The sequence below is a fragment of the Podarcis liolepis genome (assembly GCF_965112155.1).
Source record: "Podarcis liolepis genome assembly, chromosome: 3".
In the NCBI taxonomy this organism is placed as follows: Eukaryota; Metazoa; Chordata; class Lepidosauria; order Squamata; family Lacertidae; genus Podarcis; species Podarcis liolepis.
Window position 1 is genome coordinate 110,378,101 of NC_139557.1, and position 21,573 is coordinate 110,399,673.

The following is a 21,573-nucleotide window of genomic DNA, read 5'->3' on the forward strand; positions in this document are numbered from 1 at the left end:
CCTTCCCTTCCTTGCTTACTTTTGTAGAGGGCAGAACTTCAGGTGTGTCACGCAGCATGGAGGAGGCATGAAAGGAAGGGCAACAGAAGATGCAGCTTGTCTTCTGCTTCAGTAGCCAAACTAAGATGGAGCGAGTGCTAGTTTTGGTTTGGCAAGACCTAGTTTTGACTCCCCTCTCAACCATCACACTCACTGGGTATCTTGGTATCACTGTCAGTCTCAACTGGCATTTCTGATGATGGGATGGTCTCCCTGAAGGAAAGGTGAGATAAAAATATAAGAGCAATAGCATAAAGGTATGGAGAGAATCTCCTGGCTGCAACCTGGAAGACCTTCTTGTTTAACTTCTCCGAAACCTCAGCTGAAATCAACCACTGCATTCAGAAGGGGACAGAACATGTCATTATAACCAATCTCTAAATTAAGCCACCTGGGAGACTGATTTAGGGTTTCTCATAATGACATTTTAGCAGTGGCCTTTTCGGACTGACACGGCTGTGCTTACATGTAGATAAGATCACATTCCAAACAACGCAAAAAGTGAAAGATCAGAGTTTGACATTTATTGCTGGCCATTTGTCACTTTAAAAGTAGCACAAAAGTTGAAAAGCTTGGCTGTCGTATAGAAAATAGACTCTCAGTTTCATGACAGTGATATATATCAAAATGCCTTGCTACACACCATTAATCTCTCACAACTAAGAATGGGCACTCCATACTAGTGGCCCCTTTAAGTTCTAACAAGCCAGCTTCAGAAGCCTTGAGCCACTTGAGAGAAACACATAGTATTATTCCAGTAGTGCAAGAAGCAGAGGAACTGCAGAAAGTCCTGCAACGCTGCAGGAAGCACTCAAATTAGTGGCCTAAAGAGAATGCCCACCATTAGAAGAGACACAGTGCTGACATACACATCGAGCACATATGAACGGAAGCATAACGAATGAAAAGGAAAACATGCAATGCTTCCTTCCATCACCCAAAAGTGCCTACTAAAAAACAAAAACAGATCCAATAATGAAGAGGGGAAAGCAGCAAAGTGGATGCAAAAAATATCTCTCAGTATCAGCTGAGGCCTACTGAGACCTGACAATTATGGAAGAGAGCTTTTCAGTCAGCGAGAGCCAGAGGAAGTGGGATAATAGGCAAAATATCTGCCTGTGTGCGCTTTTTAATTGAAAGTGCAATCTTCAAGTACAACCCATTAAGTATTGCTCCATTTCAAGTCCCATTAAAGAAAGGTAGCTGTAAAGGAGAGTAACGAACACATGGGTCGCTTGAGTACTGCTGTCCGCAGGGAAGGAAGTGACTGGAGAACGGAAAGGAAACAAAGAGGTTTGTTGCACAGAGGAAGAGGTGGGCGGATGTCGTGAGCCACCTTGGCTACATGTGCAGAAGGCCAGTCAAGGGAACAACATCTGGCACTGAGTCATGCCTCAGTTCAAAGGTAGATTGTTAAAAGGGAGGAGAACACGGCAGCGTATGTGTTTTAAGGCCTGTAGTACAAATTGGCCTTGCATAACAACAGCAACAAAAGACTGTATTCCTTTCTCAAATTTCTTCCTTTGCCGTATTTGTTCTCCTATCATCTTATGACAAGGGAGCTGTTTCCAGAAAAGAGGTGGAAGAGATTCTGTGGTTGCCATCAGGAGATGTTTGGTGTCACCTGCCTTGCCCTGGGTTGTCCTAGGAGCCTTCATAAGGGAGTTGCTTAATGGATACTTTGTCTTGATCTGTTTATAGGTTGTGGGCTTACTTAAATGTTTATATATGTTAAATGAACTGTAAATGGTTGAGTCATTGTCTGTTTCCAGTGTTACGTTGCACTGATACTGTATGTTTGATTATGCATTGTCATTGAATTACAGTATTTAGACTTTGATACTATTATTATTATTTTGTGAACCACTTTGAGCACAGATTTACTTGTGGAAAAATGTGGTATGTAAATAAATTGGCAACGGTAAAGACATTCAGCTGTATTCTCCAACGTGGCTTTCCAGTTCCTTTTATAGCTGGAAAGCATTTTCACAGAATTATTGCATACAATGTGATAGGCATGGATATAGTGAAGGAAAACCAACCTAACAGCCACAGTGTAGGAGCAAATGTTTGCATTGCATTTTATTCCATTGGCTGATACATTACCCGCTGGAATCTCCATGACACACTCTGGTCCAGTCTTGCTGTTCCTTCTGTTAATTCTCTTTCAATGGCAGTTTCACTGTTCAGCCATGTTCCAGGTGATCCCATGTAGCCACTTCCATCTTGGTACCTGTAGTTTTATCTGGGTGTCCCTAAGCTACAGGAACATGGAGTTTGCTGGAAGGACCAATGTTGGGAATGCTATGAATGACTTTGGTGTATTCACAACAAAACTCCATCATTTGGTGCTGGAAATGGCCATAATTATTTACGCCTTCTTGACAACTGGTGGCAGTGTTTACATGACCAGGGAAGTCATTGACAGTAGATTTGTTTCCTGTCTTTAATAATGCTTGAGTGATACCTGGTCACTGAAATTGTAGATTCCTAAGTATGCATTGCTTACCTACAACTCAACATACTTAACTGAAGCAGAAAGTTAGTGTGGTTTTATCATAAGAGGAAATCTATGGTGGAGCTGAAATAAATGCATTCACCAGAATTCTGTATGTATACTTATCTCAAACGGTCTGTAGATATTCTTACAATATTTCCCTAAATATTCACTGGAGATTTGCTATCACCACTTGTCATACTAGTACATTTGATAACAGTATTTGATGCCTGACAGTACAAACAAAATGATATTTAGCATGTGACAGCATACTGGAGATAAAATGCAATGGCATTTGGTATTTTATATTATTTGACAGCTGACAGTTTTTGATGCCTGCTAAAATGAAAACATTTAAGAGACGTCGGAGAGTTCTGAGGTAAAATGATTTTAATTCTGAATTTAAACCATTTCAAATTCGGGGTGGATTTCGAATATTTGCAAACAATCATTTCAGCTCCTGTTTATAATGATTTGCTTCTATCAAAACATGGAAAGAAGAAACTGCAAAGGAGTCTGAAATGAAGGTGTGGCAAAAGAGAGACCACTACATGAAAACCAACCCTGTCCCTTAGCTTGCTTTTTGTCTAGGGACTCACGTTAACAGTTTCAAAGTTTTACTCAGATCATGTAGCTAACTTAACTGCAACTTACTTACATTCCCCTTTTGACTCAGTGCCCCAATCGTGGGACGAGAAAAGACACAACTGCCATAGCAGCCATGACTAAAACACACCATCGAAACATTATTTTTTATTCTCCCCACCTTACATGCAGTTAACAGATGAATGGCCAATGTGCGTGTAGAGTTAACATGCTTGTTGCACACCTACCAGGCCTACTGATTCCTAGCATCCTCATTCCATAAATGAAGAGAATCATTCACGTAGCGCACACAGAACATGAAAGCACTTTGCCACTTAAGTTTCAGCTCTTAAGCAAGTGCTGTATGCTACTAAGTCAGGTGCGGGGAACATATAGCTCTCTAGGATTTGCTGAAATACAATTCCCATCATCCCTGGCAATTGTCCATACTTGCTAGGACTGCTGGAAGTTGTAGTTCACCAACAGTTGGTGGTCAAAAAGTTCCCCAGCTAAGTCATATTCAGAATAAAGCCATTGAAAGTAAACACAGCTGAAGTCTGTTGTTTTCAATGGGTCTAACTCAGTATATGTTTTCAATGGGTCTAACACTGAGAGCCAGTGTGGTGTAGTGGTTAAGAGCAGTAGTCACGTAATCTGGGAAACCGGGTTCGTGTCTCCGCTCCTCCACATGCAGCTGCTGGGTGACCTTGGGCCAGTCACACTTCTTTGAAGTCTCTCAGCCCCACTCACCTCACAGAGTGTTTGTTGTGGGGGAGGAAGGGAAAGGAGAATGTGAGCCGCTTTGAGACTCCTGAAGGGGAGTGAAAGGCGGGATATCAAATCCAAACTCTTCTTCTTCTTCTTCTATATGACTTTGCTGGATGTAACTCATATTACTGGTGTTCTTCTCCACAGTTTTTTTTTTTTTGCTCATAGAAAGGCATTATGGGTATTCCATAGGAAATCTAAGTCTCCTATACCACCTGCCATTAGCTCCACAGAACAAATGCACTTCTCAGCAATAACAAAAGTCATTTATTGTGCTTGTGGTGAACTGTTGCTTTTTGTTATACCTGTGACTTTACACTTGCATTGAAGTTTGTTTGCAATGCCAGAGACGTATTTTTATATATATATATATATATATATATATATATATATATATATATATATATACAATATGCTCTTTTTCTCTTGAATGACTACGATTCTGACACAAATTTTGAAACCTTTCTTGTGGGAGGGCAATTTCTGATTTAAATAGCATTTTCCACCTTCTTGGTATATCACTATTTAAATTGTCACGATGTAATTCTGTGCTTTGGAAAATATTAAACATACTTTTTATACAATGCATATGTTATATTTGAATGTGAACTACAAGAATGCTTGAGATTGAGAACTACGGTCAATATTTCGATGATGATAATTAATAATGATACTTCTGTTCCCGTTAGCTATTTTTCTCCACTCTAGTTTCTATTTTGTTGTATCACATACAGAAAGACCTGTAATTCAGTTTGCCTCACCGAAAGAAGGCAACTGGATGAAAGGCGCACATTTTGTTGTTGTTGCTTTGCGCTGCAAACAAGTAATCTCACATTCCAAGTGTTTCCAAACCAACCAACCAACCTGAAACTAGAAAACCCAAAGAGAATGATGTTTTTGGCAGTAATCCATCAAATGTTCGCCTGCTGTCAAATGCAGCAAGTAAGCACCATTGCAGTGAACTGGAATTGAATAGCAGTAGGTTTCCTGAATGGAAATTCAAAACATGTTCCAGCCAAAGTTAACTACTTCTGAGCCCACTTACCTTCCATGGGAGAGCTAAGGTTATATTTAAGTCTCTCCCACAGAAATCAATGGGGAAAAGAAGCATTTAGCTTTGACTCAATCATGCCTCAGTCACTTGGCTTAAAACAAGGGCATGATAGCTATTTTTGTCCCACAACGTCTGCGACATTTAACACTCTCTCCCCACACCTCTGCCCACCACAAAAGGAAAACTAGAATGTACTGTACTTACTATAGAAAGTTTGGGAGGTCCACAGACTCAAAATAAAATCACAGTCCACAATCCTCTTTCAGAACATAGCATCTTAATCCAAATAATATCAGAAAGGTTAAAAATTTATCAAGCATGATGTAAGACACATAGGAAAAAAACCAATTCAGTCTAAGAGATCTTATATATTTAGTGTGTAAAAGAAGCCATCACACAAATATAATCTTGCGGGACATAAAAAATATCATCGACTGCACACCCTCTTTATTTGGAGCAGGGAGTTCAACTCTTGGTTTGTAAGAATATCAACAATGGAAGAATAATGTGGGGAAAAACATTGCAAGTGGTAGCAGAGGCAAAAATCTTCCAAGGAGATACATATGTGGGCAGGGGTTCTTATATTCTATCCAATGATCAAGATAATATTCCTTGGATTTCCCATGGCAGAAGTAGAGCATGCCATGCCATAGAAAGAGAAGGCGGCTGTCTTCCATACATGGAGCTCAGTGGGTGCATTATTCTCCCACAAGCACATCGGGATAATGAGGGATCCAAAAAGCATGGCCTGTGAGGAACGGCTGAAAGCCTAGCCTGAGGAAGAGACGGTTAAGCAGGGAATTAATGCTGTCTTCAAATATCTGAAGGTGTGTCTAGAAGAAGATGGGACAGGCTTGCCCTCTGTTGCTCCAGAGGGCAGGACCGCCTTATCTTGGAGCAAGAGGTCACCAACTCCTGGCGCCGTTCCCAGACTAAGTCTGTGCATCAGAGTGTGGTCAGGATGTAAGATAAGATAGACAGAGTGCCATCCCTGCTCCACTGGAACAGCCAAGGCCATCCATTGCCGTCACGGACTGATAAAGGAGAGCACTTTGAGCACTTGTTTATACAGCTGGCTTTCTGTTTATACATTGACTCAAAAGCTCAAGTTTATGCATTTTAGAAATGCTCCCTTGGAGGAGGAAAAATGTGGATTTTGGGGTCCGTTTCAGACTGACTACACAGTCAGGTTTCAGGTTTTGGGAACCCATTCCTTCAGTTGAACACTGCATAAACAGATTTTGATATATCACACTGTGAAAGTTCATTTCAATATGTATATATTTGGAGGGCTTGGGGGGGCGGACCCGTGTACAGTGCAATCCAATACATATCCACTTGGAAGTAAGTTCCACTGAGCTCAGCGGAATTTACTCCCAGTGTACAAGACTGCAGACTTACGGAGCAATCGTAACTTCTGACTGGAAAAAGAAGTGGGACTGACAGGGCCAGCCCAAGACATTTTGGCATCTGAGGAGAGCCACAAAAAGGTGCTGCCGCCGATGCCAGGGAAGAAAGGGTGAGTGAAGATACCTTTAAAATGTATGAAGTACTTCCTTTGGCCTTCTAGATTGCTGTTTCTTCTCTATGATTGTGGCCTCTATAATCCTCCCACAGCACAACAACAAGCAGAACCAGACATAGGTGCCATCTTGTACCAAATATTGTGGGTGCCCGTGACCAAGGGCTTCAAATTTGCCATTGACTTTGTGGGCACCCAGCACCCACAGCCTCCTGGAGTTGGCTCCAGTGGAAAGAGGACTACATTCACAATCAAGTTCTGTTGTGTGTGTTGTGTTGTTTTTTATTATGTGTTTCTAATTTGTTTGAGAAAATTTCAATATAATTCTTTTTTAAAAAAACCCCAAGAAGGCAGATAATTCCTCAGTAATTGAGAAATATTAGGGGTGTACAGTCATCCTTTCCTCACATACAAGACATATTTAGTCTTACTGGAACACAGGGGCAAAACTTCCACAACTGCTTTGACTTTTAGGGAAATTGAAGGATGCTCTGCAGATGACAGAAGACTCTGTGGCATTTCCATGCCTGATTCTTTAAACTGTCCTTGAAACGTCTTAGATGTTTGGTCTGAAATTTCAGGGGGTGGGTGGGAATGGGGACAACGCAACTCTAGGGCAGGTAAGGCAAGCCATGTGCGATGATTTCTTTTCACACCCATGGAATTTGCTACATCTTTTTCAAATGCAAGTCATTTTAAGTATGCAAACAAAAACAAAAAAAGGATGCACACCATGTCTTAATCTAAAGTTTGTGAATATTGCATAAATGGAGGAACAATAAGTTTAAAAATTTTGAATAGGCACTTACTGGAATTACAGTTAATCCTGATACAGTCTAGATGGGGAAGAATAGATGAGAAATGAAAATTTATCCTTCAAAGTAATAGCTGCAGACATCCAATAAAATCACAGTCCACCCTTCCGGGGACAGACACATGCAAACATGGCCACTGCGTGTTCAGATTCTTTCGGTATTGCCATAGAACGCAGATATATGGTGATAAAAAACTTTATAAATAGAAGTGAGTAGAAATAGAGGATAAAAAAAATATGGCCAATTTCAAACAAAGCTACATGGTGACAAATCTAAGTGGGGAATAAAGGCTTGTGGAGAAACTGGTCCAGATACTGGATTTAAGCTGGCTGCCACTTTCTCCCCCATATATGAAAGAACAGATTAATCTTCTCAATTTTAATTTAAAAAATAATAAAAGTGCTCCGTCACAATGGGGAATAGTACAAGCCAAGCCAATAATCACACATTCTGGATCACAGTTAATGCCTCAAAGGAGGATGCAACTTTAAAAGCTTAAAATTGTAATTGTAATATTCCAACCACCTTAGATGGTCTCTCAATCCTTGGAAATACCCTTCGCTTTTACTGAAGTCGTTGAGTAAACATAGGAAAAGTGACTTCGCCATCTCCTCTAGAAATCTCTTATTTTAATAGATTATCGCGAAGCAATATTATAATTTGCTCTTTGACTTTTGAGAGGATGCTTTTCGACATCTTCTCGCTTGTGAGCGTTAGCAAATTTATTTCCGCCTTTGTGGTGAATAACAGGCGGGGCAATGCTTTTATTTTATTCATAATGTAAGGGAAATGTGCACTTTGTACGGGCAAATTGAAACACCCTTCTCAAATTAGCAGCATACTCATTTGTCCCTCTACATGGTCTTTGAGGATCATCAATATTATTGCTTTTATTTCTTAAAAAAATAACAACCTAGATTTTGTTTCCATGTAGCTGAGTTTGTCATGTGTCGTCAACCGCATCAGAAAAGTGGTGGCAAACAGCCAAGGCACATCACCTACATGCCTCTGTCTACAGAAAGCTTTCTTAAAAGAGCCCTCTCCTGGCCACTATCCTACAACCATCAAGACTATTAAAATAATGCATCGGCTTGCAGGAACTCCAAAATGTCACTAGAGGGCTCTATCTGAAGCTAAAGAAAAGTGTCCTTGTTTGATCTCCCTATTGCAGAATCGAATTAATATAATCAAAATTCAATTATCTTGCATTCCTATACAAAAGAAATGGATTTTGAATATATCACTCTGCCCTGCCAACTTTCGCAATTTAAAAGCGAAATCACACCGAAGGGAAGGGTTTTGTTTTGTTCTGTTTTTAACGCTGTACAAAAAGTCCTGAAAATAATCTCTCTCACAAACAAAAAAAGGAAGTCCTTCTGGTAAACTTGCATTTGGTTCCTCGGTGAATAAAGCAACGATCAATTATTTCTAAATGCTATAAAAAAACCTAGGAAAGCATGATATTATTTCTGCAGGAGAGCTTATGTGGTTTGTGTTCACATGGCTGTTTGCTGAGGGCCGCAGACTTTGGGCATTGAAGGGTCGTGTTATTTGTGACACACACACACAAGATCACTATGAAGTTGTAGCGGGGGGAGTTCTAAAAAAAATCAAATCAAATCAAAGGAGGGAGGGAGATGGATTTGAAAGTATGTAATGCCAGGCTGCTCTATAGAGAAGACCAGAAATAAACAAAAATGTGGCCTGCAATCAGATTTTTCTTCCTTGCGTATATTTTATGTGTTCTAACACATTAAGCCAAAATCAAGTACAACATACTGGAAAGGGCTAAATAGCTTGCTGGTTTTTAACAGAGTAGGTTCTGATTATATGTTGGGGCAAACTCAGTTCGCATGAGCAAACTGTTCAGGACAACAGTGTGATTTTGGGCTGTGCACACATTACCGGCTTAAAATGCAGCAAGTTTGTTTTCCCTATAGCTGAGCTTCAAATCACATTTGCAAGACACTGTACACATCATTACGGCCAGATGTGTTTGGAAGTTGCTCGTTGTGCGTTGACTCCAGGATCCTCTTTTTGTGTGTGTATTTCCCCACTCCTCTCTCTCTCTCTCTCTCTCTCTCTCTCTCTCTCTCTCTCTGTGTGTGTGTGTGTGTATGTATGTGTGTGTGTGTGTGTGAGAGAGAGAGAGAGAGAGAGAGAGATTAGGGCTAGTGTGCTAATAACTCAATTTTGCCTTTCTAGAGCTTCTTTTCAGAAGGAATAGAAAAATCTGAAGCTGTGTCATATTGGTATAAGGCTACAGTCTCTTGTAAAGGTAGACCCCCCCCCAGCTTGTGGGTAGTTCTGTGTGGGTTGTTCATCCTGGCATTTCCTTTTGCAAAGAAAGATTCCCAGGCTGTGTGTCTCAGGCCTGATCAACCTGGCACACACAGCTAGGCTGTTGTTGAAAGTTCACTATCCAGTTCCACACCAGCTTGTAAAAAGGGCGTGGAGATCTTTGCATTCCTTCTGTTCTCAAATTGGATTAAAGCAGGTCTGGGGTGGGGAAAAGCTAATCAAAACACAGTACTTCTCAAGAAACTACAGGGCAGGTGTGAATTGTGGCTAACACCAGGTGTACACGGCTTCACAAACCAGCAGTGTGAACACATTGGATGCAGAGTCAACCGGAGTGTGTACACAGCCTTAGAGCCCCAAATGTACATGAGCACAGAATGGCAGCTCTGACTTTAAACTGCTTGTGTGAGTGGACTGCCTGGCTGAGGCCAGGGAGCTTTCCCCAGTTGCCACCCTGCACCCCCTTGCCATCAGAAGAACTGACTCTCTGGGTACCCAAATCCTGTGCTTCACAGAAGCTGCATGAAACATTGTGCATGAAGCTTGCATGTACAATGCAGACACATCAACAGAGCTTCCCCAGCACCCAGGGGCATGTGTTTCGAACTAGGATTTATTTGTGTAACGCAGCAATATGGGAAATCCTGGGCTGAGAAACCCACCTTGTTGGGTAAGATGCTAACAAAATAAAAATAGGTTGCATGCTAATGCTGGTGGTCTTCTCTTTTTAGAACAGACTGCGGTTCAGAATTAATAATGGTGGGTTATGGTGGAGTGTGTAAAGATGAAATTAAACTCAAAGAATAATGAACTTATGCATGTTGCAAATATATGTATATGCATGAGAACTGCATATATATATTTCTGTTTCATTTGATTTTTCAGTGGCCAACAGGCTGTTGAATAGATGTTTGCAGGCAAAGACGCACACCAAAAAAGGATGTTTGAGATGTTAACTTCAGGGTGGGAGTCCGGGAGGGACGTTACCTAGGTTGACTGTTAGCTTAACTCGTCCTGCATCCAGTTCCAAACGCAGTGTGTCAGCAGATTCCCTCGAAGTGGTGGCCATTAGAATGCCGTAAGCTCTCTGAGACCTGAACCGCAAGGACACGTCTTCTGCCTCGGTGTGCATCACCACGGGGAGTTGTATTTTCATAAACATGCTTCCGTCGTAGCTTAAAACAGTTGCCTCTGAAAACGGACAAGAGGGAAGATTGTGAAGGAATTACAAGCTTGTGTTTCTGCATGCAAGCGAATGCCATGAGTCGCATCGTCAAAAAAACTGCTGAGTCAAGCAGGGCCAGCCCAAGACATTTTGGCACCTGAGGTATTAAGTTGTGAGTGGACATAGCAGATGACAGAGATTTCTCCAAGTGGTTCTTTATAGTAAGCTGGAACTGAACTGAACTGCAAACAGCTCAGCCGACCTGCTTTTATAGGCAGCCGGCTGCCAACATTGTAACAACACCCCAGGGTTTCCTGCCTAAATTAACTTTAGTGGACCTGAGTGAAAACTATATACACAATAGCCCCTGCTGCCCAAGACGAACACTGTACCACATTGCATCTTATAGTGTAGGACAGGCTTCCTCAACCTTGGCCCTCCAAATGTTTTGAGACTACAGTTCCCATCATCCCTGACCACTGGTCCTGCTAGCTAGGGATCATGGGAGTTGTAAGCCAAAAACATCTAGAGGGCCAAGGTTGAGGAAGCCTGGGGTAGGACAAGTAAGGTAAAGGTAAAGGACCCCTGGACGGTTAAGTCCAGTCAAAGGCAACTATGGGATTGCGGTGCTCATCTCACTTTCAGGCCAAGGGAGCCGGCATTTGTCTACAGACAGCTTTCTGGGTCAGGTGGCCAGCATGACTAAACCCAGCATGACTAAACACCAGCATGACTAAACACCGTGATGGAAACCAGAGTGCACAGACACACCGTTTACCTTCCCCACTACAGTGGTACCTATTTATCTACTTGCACTGGATATGCTTTCGAACTGCTAGGTTGGCAGGAGCTAGGACAGAGCAGCAGGTGCTCACTCTGTTGTGGGGATTCAAACCGCCTATCTTCCAATTGGCAAGCCCAAGAGGCTCAGACGTTTAGACCACAGTGCCACTCGCGTCCCTTGTAGGACAGGTATTGTATCCCAGTATGGCCACTGAAGCTGGGGCAACACAATACATAATAATAATAAAAATCATTCCAGTAGCACCTTAGAGACCAACTAAGTTTGTTATTGGTGTGAGCTTTCGTGTGCATGCACACTTCGTCAGATACAATACATGTGGGGCATTTTGGTGCAGCAATCGTTAGACTTCTGAACATTTATTTCTTGGGGTAGCATCTCTTCTGATTGGGTTGCCTATTGTGGAATGTACATTAGAAGCATCCCCCCCCCCTTTTTTTCTGCCCTCCCCTGCAGTCTGGTTACTGTTCCAAGGAGACTGGTATACACTAAACACCGCTGGAGCAGAAGTTTATGCTCCAAACAACTGGAAGAAATGCTTCATAATACGCTGCTCATTAAGCAGAATCACGGCCTCTAGGGCAAGGAATTATACTATCGTTTCTGCGCAGGGAATGCAACCGTGCACAGAGAGGAAATGGCTTTATTAAACAACACCAGGGGGCAGCTGTATCTAGGGGGCTGCAGGAGGGGGCAGGGGGAGAGAGCCAGGACAATAAATTTTAGGGCGGTCCCTCTGAAAAGTAAATAATAAAGGGGTTATCCAGCAGTTGGTGTGAAATGGAGAAATTTATTGCTAGTGCATGGGAGAACATAAACAAGCAATACCCACAATCCTGTTACAGTGGTACCTCGGGTTACATACACTTCAGGTTATATATGCTTCAGGTTACAGACTCTGCTAACCCAGAAACAGTGCTTCAGGTTAAGAACTTTGCTTCAGGATGAGAACAGAAATCGTGCTCCAGTGGCACGGCGGCAGCGGGAGGCCCCATTAGCTAAAGTGGTGCTTCAGGTTAAGAACAGTTTCAAGTTAAGTACGGGCCTCTGGAATGAATTAAGTACTTAACCCGAGGTACCACTGTATTCCCCAGTGTGTTTCTGCACAACATTAAACTCACCAATTGGCCAGGATGACCCAACAGGTTCTCTCTCTCACACACACACAAAAAACCCTCCTGGTTTTGCTGCTTTGCAAAGTTTGTCACGTCAGGCCCCTTGGAACACACACAAGGGGAAGGGCCATAGCTCAGCGGGACAGCATCTGTTTTGCAAGCAAAACGTTCCATGTCCACTCCCTTGTGCAAAGAATCCTGCCTGAAATCCTTGAGAGTCACTGCCAGCCAGTGCGGACAAAACTAAGCTAGATGGAGCAATGAACTAACTCAGGATAAGGCAGCTTCCTATGGGTGCTGGATTGCATTGAGCTTGGCCGGCAACAAGCTTTTGCAGGCCCCTACTGAGATCTAATTTTGTGCAGTGGGGGTTGCCTCCTAAAGCTTTGGGATCAGCTTTAATTGATGACGGCATGTTTTAATAATAATAAGGCTATTGTCCAATGGGAAATGGGAAGCAAAACATAATCACAGTCTGTCGCAACAATGAATGATTGTTTTTGCTTACTAACAATATAATGCACTTTCTACTACCCAGTTTAACACTTTAAGATTACCCAGAAGAGTTTGTGTACGTTGACTTAATCAGTGCTTTTTTGCAGGGGGGGGGGGGAGTGCTGGTACTCCCCATGAAGCTGTTACAGAAAGTGCCACACTTTTAACATTTGGAAAAGAACAAAAAAAGTGCCAGTACAGTGGTACCTTGAGATGCGAACGGGAGCCATTCCGGAACCCCGTTCACATTCCAAATGGAACGCAAGATGCGATGGTGCGTCTGTGCATGCGCGGGTCACGTTTTGCAGCTGCCGCACATGCACGTGATGTCATTTTGCGCGAGCAGTGAAACCCGGAAGTAATGCGCTCCGTTACAGATGGCGAGTGTTAATATGCAATACCTTTAATCAATTATTATTATTTTTAACTTGCTGAAATATAACTAAGTGGTCCAGCTTAAAACTTTTGGACTTTATATTCTTAGCTGGAATAGTATTTATTATTATTATTATTATTATTATTATTATTATTATTATTATTACTACTACTACTACTACTACTACTACTACTATTATATACTGCTCTATGCCCACAGGTCTCAGGGCGGTTTACAGGATAAAATCAGAATATAAAACCACAAAATACATAATCAAAACAAAAAAAACCCCAATAACCCCCACCCCTGAGCATCTCTGCTTACTGACAGTAAATGCAACCCTGAAAAATCATGCATCCTAGCATCTCCGCCACCCCCCCCCCAATATAATTTCTGTTGATAAATGTCATCTTGCACATTTATCTTTTTCGGTGTTGTTGTTGTTGCCTGGCTGAAAACATACACCTGCAAAAGGCACTGCCGAAAGGCAATCACGTACCACAAGCCCCAATAAAAATCAAAGAGAAAAGCCAAATTATATTGCCATGACATCTGTCCTGCCATCTGCTACAGCTCCCACAAACAAATTAAACCCATCCAGCGATTATCCTGATGTTTTTTACTTTTAGCATAATCAGCTCCGGCTTACAGTGGCAAAATAAGCATGGAACACTTCAGGTTCAAAGACTATTAAGCCTGCAATCCTGTTCATGTTTTCCTGGAAGAAAGCTCCACTGATCTCAATGGGACTAATTTCTGAATAGTTGTGCATAGGGTGACACTGCTGCTATTCAACCCACCAATGAATTTGGGGGCATGAGTGACCCCAAAGATACAGAACTATGAGACATAAACCCCCCCACCCCAACTCTTTGCTATTTCACGCTCCTTGTATTCTTGTACGATGAAGGAATGCTAGCTCCTTCCCCATTTCCATTAAAAACGAAGGAGAGAGCAATCTGAGAGTTGAATCTTTGAAAAGGGGGAGATCCCTGTGGCACCACTTCGGGTCATGAGCAAATGAGTGTGAGAATGAACACACATTTCATTTCCTGTATTTCATTTCAGCTGAAATGAAATCACAGGCGGGAAAGTTACGGTGACTAAATTGGGCCTCGGTGTTTAAAGGTTGCATTTGCGGCTCAGAACCCCAATGCCTCACACATCATCTCTCCCCACATTAACTCACCCAAACCCAGTGTTCCTCATCTGACATCCTTCTCTGTGTGCTCTCTCCAAAGGAGGTGCACAGAACAGGCCTTTTCAGTGGTGGCTCCTCACTTATGCAATGCTCTCCCCAGGGAAGCACACCAGGTGCCACCAATGCCTACTTTTAGGTGCCAGGCCATTAAAAAAAATAAAATCATTTTCAGGCTTTTGGCCTTTTACTTGTGGTGTTTCAGATCCTGCAGTCTCCTTTAGTGGGTAGGATGTGTCAGACCGCCTTTTATTTGTACATGGATATTTTCTGTTTTGTTTTAGTTTCAAGCTGCTTAATAATAATAATAATAATAATAATAATAATTTATTTATACCCCGCCCATCTGGCTGGGCTTCCCCAGCCACTCTGGGCGGCTTCCAACAAAATATTAAACATTAAAAGCTTCCCTAAACAGGGCTGCCTTCAGATGTCTTCTAAAAATCTGGTAGTAGTAGTTCTCTTTGACATCTGGTGGGAGGGCGTTCCACAGGGCGGGTGCCACTACTGAGAACGCCCTCTGCCTGGTTCCCTGTAACTTGGCTTTTAATTTTTTGTAAGTTGCTTTGACTTTATCTTTGTTTCATTCTTTTTTTTTAAAAATGAATAACTTTAATTAATAAAGCCCTTCACAACTTGAGACCAGTTTACCTACAAGGTCATCTTACCCCAAATGTTTCCACTTGGCCGCTTCGATTGGCGGATTTGGCACTACTATTGCCTTCATCCCTTCTTGGAACATCAGGCCAGTGTTGGGAACAGAATGCTGGAATAGGTTCTGATGCACGCAACTGGCTGTATTTCAAATATGAGCACTGGCTACCATCTACTGTAAAGGTAAAGGTAAAGGAACCCCTGACCATTAGGTCCAGTCGCAGACAACTCTGGGGTTGCGGCACTCATCTCGCTTTATTGGCCTTGGGAGCCGGTGTACAATTTCCAGGTCATGTGGCCAGCATGACTAAGCCACTTCCGGCAAACCAGAGCAGCACATGGAAACGCCGTTAACCTTCCCGCCAGAGTGGTACCTATTTATCTACTTGCACTTTGATGTGCTTTCAAACTGCTAGGTTGGCAGGAGCAGGGACCGAGCAACAGGAGCTTACCCCATCACAGGGATTCAAACCATTGACCTTCTGATCTGCAAGCCCTAGGCTCTATGGTTTAACCCACAGCGCCACCTGCATCCCAATCACCATCTACTGTAGTTCTCCCTAAATCAGGAGTTGCCAAGGTGTCACCTTCTAAACGGGTGACACTCAGTTCGAAGAGCATGAGGCTCCTAATCTCAGGGCTGTGGGTTCAAGCCCTATGTTGGGCAAAAGATTCCTGCATTGCAGGGGGTTGGACTAGATGACTCTTGTGGTCCCTTCCAACCCTACAATTCCACGAATCTATAAAATGCTCTTGAGCTACAGCTCCCAGCAGCTGTTATGGCCAACAGTCAGGTACAATGGGAATTGGAGTCCAACAGCATCTTGAGTGCTCCGCGTTGTGCTATCTCCATCCTGCACTACCTGACAAACTATTTCAGACCCTAGTTCTTAGCTACATTGTTCTAAAATTTGTGATTCAAACCAGCATAGTCCCCCACACCCCACATGCTCCCTGAAGTGGCTCTGCTTGCTGATGTGAACATATTTTCTTTCCACCCCCCCCCCAAAAAAATGCTTCCTTTTTGAATGGCACGAACAACATTTTAATTGTCGTGTCTACTGGCAAACGAGAATGTTTTATCAGCAACCGCACATGGGCAGGAGCAATAATAGTTCTGTGTGGCAAGCACTGCCTTTGCTGTAGCTTACGGAATCCCAAACGCTGTAATCATATTAATGCATGACCGTTTGGGATTCAACTATTACTGGAAGGAGGCGAAGCAATGCTTTGAAAAGCTGTTCCTTTCCCTCCCCACCCCCCAAGATAGGGAAAAACCCTTGGGTAGCGTATAATACTCCAGAAGCTGAATAAACACACAACTGATTTCTGTAGGACAAGCAGCCAGATAACACTGTGAGTACATCATATTAGTATCGGTCCCAGCAGAGGAGGGTCTGTGTTCCAGAAAATTATATTGGGGGAAATGCCCAAACCATACGTTGTGAGGGATGACAAACAACGTAAACAGAAAGAAATTCCATGCCCTGTCAAAGATACTTACTGCAAATCCTTTTGCTGAAGCATGCTATTAAACTTGCAGAGAATGGTGGTGGGGTTTGTGGATTTTTTTATAGTAGATTTGCATATGCTAGTTCCTTTCTCCAGTGGCTGGAATATGTAAAAATATTCCCTAGTTCTTTTTTATTTTGAAAACTGTAGGTTTCTATCTCTCCCTCCTTCTCTTTCTCTTTTCATAATGCTGCACTCTTTAAGCGGATGGGGAGGGGAGCAGCGAGGAGGAAAAATGTCCCATATGTAATAGCAGGATTTTGCCACAGGGTGGTACACCATGCATATTTAACTGAAGAGTTTTGTAATTCATCTGACAGTCTAGTTAGGCCCCCTCTGCCAGCCGCAGTCCACCAGTAATAGGAACAATCTGGAGGCATCAAAAATAACTTGATTTCTGCCAAAGGCTTGCATCTTCTAAAATAAGAAACAAGGACTCCCTTCGCAGAATAATGTTTCATTTACAGCAGCACAAATGGAAAGCTCGGTCTTAACTAGTGCTAAGCTTATAAGGAAGGTGGGTTATTGTTGTTTTGACAAAGCTTTTGTTGAGGGACTAAAATTAAAACTGCTGATATTGCAATCACACCACAAATGTGTGGTGTGACCATATTTGGATTGTTGTGTATAGTTTTGGTCCCCTCACCTCCAAAAGGATATTGTAGGATGTGGGGAAAGGGTCAGAAAAGAATGAAATTGAACGTTCTGATTCATTCCTCAGTTTCTTAGTCATTCTGCCAGGGGTCACCAACATGGTACTTGTGGGTTCCAACATCAACTTCGTTGGATTGGTCAAGTTGTTCGGATGCCTGATTATCCTCTTCCAAAACAACTACCCTAGTCCAAACTTAAAAATGGAAAGCACCATGCTGGTGGGCAGCAAAAGAGGTTTAAAGACTCTCTCAAGGCAAATCTTAAACAGTATAGTCTAAACACCGACAACTGGGAAACACTGGTCTGTGAGTGCTCCAGTTGGAGAACAACCTTTACCAAAGGCCTCATGGACTTTGAAGATGCTCAAACTCAGGACAAAAAAGAGAAATGTGCTAAGAGGAAGGCATGTTTGGCAATCCCTCACAGTGATCAACTCCCGCCCGGAAACCAATGTCCCCACTGTGGAAGGAGGTGTGGATTCAGAATTGGCCTCCACAGTCACTTACGGACTCAGTGCTAAGATCATGTTCATGGAAGACAATCTTACTTGGCCATGAGTCATCGCCAGAAAAGAATAATAATAATAATTGTGGGTTCCGCTCTGCCTGCTCCTATGGTGCCCATGAAAGGTCTAAGCAAAGATTCCCTCAAAAAAATCCACAGTATGTGAGAGGCTATTTCTTCTTCCTGCTCATCTCCTATTTGTACCGGCTCAGCTGCTCATACACCGAACACATTCCTGTAAATATGCCCACATTTCACAAAATGCCAGGATTGGGCACCCACTTTCCTATCTGTTCTGAGCACAGAAGAGCTTCTCTCTGTGGGCGACTGCCAGCCAGCATGGTGAAGGTTGATGTAAGTGCCTTTTACTCATGGATCAGGTGCAGGGGCGTAGGAAGGGGTGTGGTGAGGGTGGCACCATGCATAGCTTGCCCTGCTGCCCTGGGTGCATGGCATGGCCACCACTCTGTGCACCCATGCAGCTAACTCCACCCTTTCACAAGGGCTGCACTGGTTGGTTGAAAAGGCTTTGTTGGTGGAGAAGTCTTTGGGGTTGCCACAAATCATGCTTCTTGACTGTTGGATGACCAGTTGGTCCCCAACTCCTAACTTGGGAGAGGGAAGGAGTTTGCTCTCTGAAATCCTTTCAGCTTAGCCTGGCAAGGTTGAGCTTCCTATAGGGACAGAGCCACAGCAAAGAGAGACAACAGATCCCCAGGAGAGGGAAAAAAAGCCCTTGATTCCGGAACTTATTTTGCATCCAGAGGCGCACACTCTCCAGGACGCAGTGAGTGGATCCGGGCTGGATCAGTACTTTAGATGTGGTTGAGAAAGAAAGACGAAGGAAGAGGATGAGTTGGTTTTGTTTTGCCGTGGGAACAGAAGGTGGCAGCATGGAGTAAGGCAGCAAGAAGGGGCTTGGGCAGGTGGGCAGGGAAATGGGAGAGCGGGGGCCACGGCCTTCGTATTCCCAGAGACTCCATTGCACCGGAGACAGGGAGTTCCTTCCGGCGCTGGGCAAGGTCTCCAAAGAGATCACATGCAACCCAGCAAATGGGGCGTGTATAGGGTGTTGCTGCATCTCTGCCTTTCTTTGGCTGCTGTAGGGATGATTGCTGGGTCTGGAGGGAGGACTGACCTTGGGGTGCGGGGCACACTCCCCCTCACAGACAAAGCCGCAGCTGTTTGAACATCGTGCCCTCTGTCTAACCTTTTGCGGTCTCAGTAGTCTGCGGTGCCCTGTCTGTAACCTTTGTCTCTGAGACCTTTTGTCTCCTTCATCATACACTGTGCAAGGGGAAAATGACGCAGTGGAAACAGGTGCCAAAATAAGTTTGTACCACCCCACGATCTCGGGATAGGAAGATGTGTAAAGGTCACAGCCCAAAATGTATCTGCCTGGGTTTGCATATTTGTGTCAATAAAAGGAGCCTCCACAGAGCTGGCTGGCAGCTTGCTTGCAGCTCACCTGTGCGCAGCTCACCTGCATTATCAACTCCTGCCTCATGTCCGTCACTTCAGGCTATGAACCCATTTAAAGTGCACACACCCTAAGAATCCTGTGTGGTGTCTCTTCCAAGCCTACCCTGAGCTGTTGATGTGTGTGGGGAGGGTGTGACAAAAAAATAAATTGTGCCGGGTACCACCTGACCTTGCTACGTATCTGATCAGGTGAAAGAAGTGACCGAACTATTGTGCAGCCTCTTTTTCTGTGTTTTGAGCTGTGGCAGTCATTATGCCATTCCCCCAGAGCAGCCATTGTGTGACTGGCACCCATGGCATCCTCAACATTCCAAACGTGCCCACTGGGCTGGAGAAGGTTGCCAAACCCTGTTATGCATGTTGGTTCTCTGAGATGTAAACCAGGGCCTTCCCACCCATTCCCTTAACATTAGCCTTCACAACACAACACAGTAGTGGTAGCTGCTGCTACATCACCTGCCAATCAGTATCAAGACCCTCAGCAGTTTTGATGTTGTCTGTGAAGGAAAAGGGAATCCCTGTTCTAACCAAATAGGTCAATGAATGGGCCTACCTCTCTCACACGATCTGCCCAGATAGCCTGTACCGGAACAATCACAGACGTATCTATTCCAGCCGTCCCTGCAAGCTCCACTGTTCCTGCAGGGATTACTCAAGCACGGCTTTGCTGTTTCTCTCGAACACGAGGGTTTCACCCCAGAGGTGCTCTGGATTTCTGCCATTTGGCGGATGTCTTTGCTTTGGCCATCGATAAACAGGTCCCGAATGCAGCCCACATAACCATAATTGAGAAGCGCTGTCCAGACCTCTGTTGGAAAGACGAGGCCTGCTTTGTTTTCCGGCAAGCCTCCAAGGTACAAGTCGTCGTCTAGGTCCAAGATCTCACTCTCTCCAGGTGCAGTATATGGCGTGCGCATAGTGTTGACGGAAATGGTACCTGTTTAGGAATAAAACACAAGGTGTTCAGTTTCCCCCCCTCATCAATGGAGAAAAAAAACGCACAACTTTCACTAACAACCTTCTTCTATCCCTTCATTAATTGCATTTATATCCCACTTTTAGGACAGAGCCATGCTCCCAACATGACTTTTAATCACAGAAGGAACAATGATTACAAGAAAATAAAAAAAGGTTTAATAACACTGCACACTTTTCAAAAGAACTCACATATGGAAAAAAATGGAGCCTTCTTAATTCATCGTTATAGCAATCAATTAAAAGGAATTTGCATTAAAGATGAATGCATTGTATAAAGTTTTCCCGTTCACGTTTGTTTGCTTATAAAACTAGACCTGAAATTGGGCATATCTGATGATCCAGAGTGGTGATACCATGCCTTTACACTCCATGCCATTTCTTTGGGAAAAATAACACACAGAGGAATGGCTGAGTCTCCTGCTTCAATCGATGGATCGGGGAATATCAATCAACTAATGACTGAATGTGTGAATGCAATTTCAAGAAATGGAAACGAAACAAATGGAACTCTTTAAAAAGTAGAAAAATAAAATAAAAAGGGTTTCTTGCACACCCCTAGAATCATAGAATCATAGAGTTGGAATAGACCACAAGGGCCATCGAGTCCAACCCTGCCCTACAACCTGCGAAAACAGCAGTGGCACTATGTTAGTATCTTCAGCTCACAGGCAGAGGTACCTGGCCTCCCCCGAGGCAATTGAGCGAGATACTGTGCTTACCGTCCGTCTGCGACCTCGGCAGGCTAGGTAAACAAACCCGGCGATTCTTCTCATTAGTCGTGAGAAGAACACACCCTCTGCTTCTCTGCTTCTCTCTCCCTCCCTGCATTCTCCCAGGGAGGAGAAATGAGACAGACAGGAGTCCTTTCTACATGTTTTATTCCTGTCACTCAACAGTACATAGAAATGTGACTGCACCCTTCAGTCTCCATCAGAAGAGTCACAACTCCTCCCCTGTACTTCCAGCACAGGTCAGATGACACTCTGAGCTAACATCCGGTGCTCAGTACAGAGAATAAGCTCCACCTTTTCTCCAACAGTACAGTGAGAAACCACAA

The 21,573-nt window shown here is 43.4% G+C and overlaps 1 protein-coding gene across 48 annotated transcripts in view; it reads right to left on the bottom strand.

Annotated features, from left to right (window-relative positions):
* The window catches only part of NRXN1 (neurexin 1), a 1,011,196-nt gene that overhangs the window by 521,699 nt on the left and 467,924 nt on the right, over positions 1-21,573 (bottom strand). For 26 of the 48 annotated variants that reach the window (XM_083494082.1, XM_083494067.1, XM_083494053.1 and 23 more), the window contains 3 exons: positions 20,092-20,475; positions 10,569-10,772; positions 7,275-7,301 (listed from right to left, as the gene is read on the bottom strand). In XM_083494082.1, coding sequence (XP_083350208.1) covers positions 7,275-7,301; positions 10,569-10,772; positions 20,092-20,475 — 615 coding nt within the window. The remainder of the gene's footprint in view (positions 1-7,274; positions 7,302-10,568; positions 10,773-20,091; positions 20,476-21,573) is intronic. The other 22 variants (XM_083494081.1, XM_083494078.1, XM_083494072.1 and 19 more) reach the window with 1 other exon arrangement.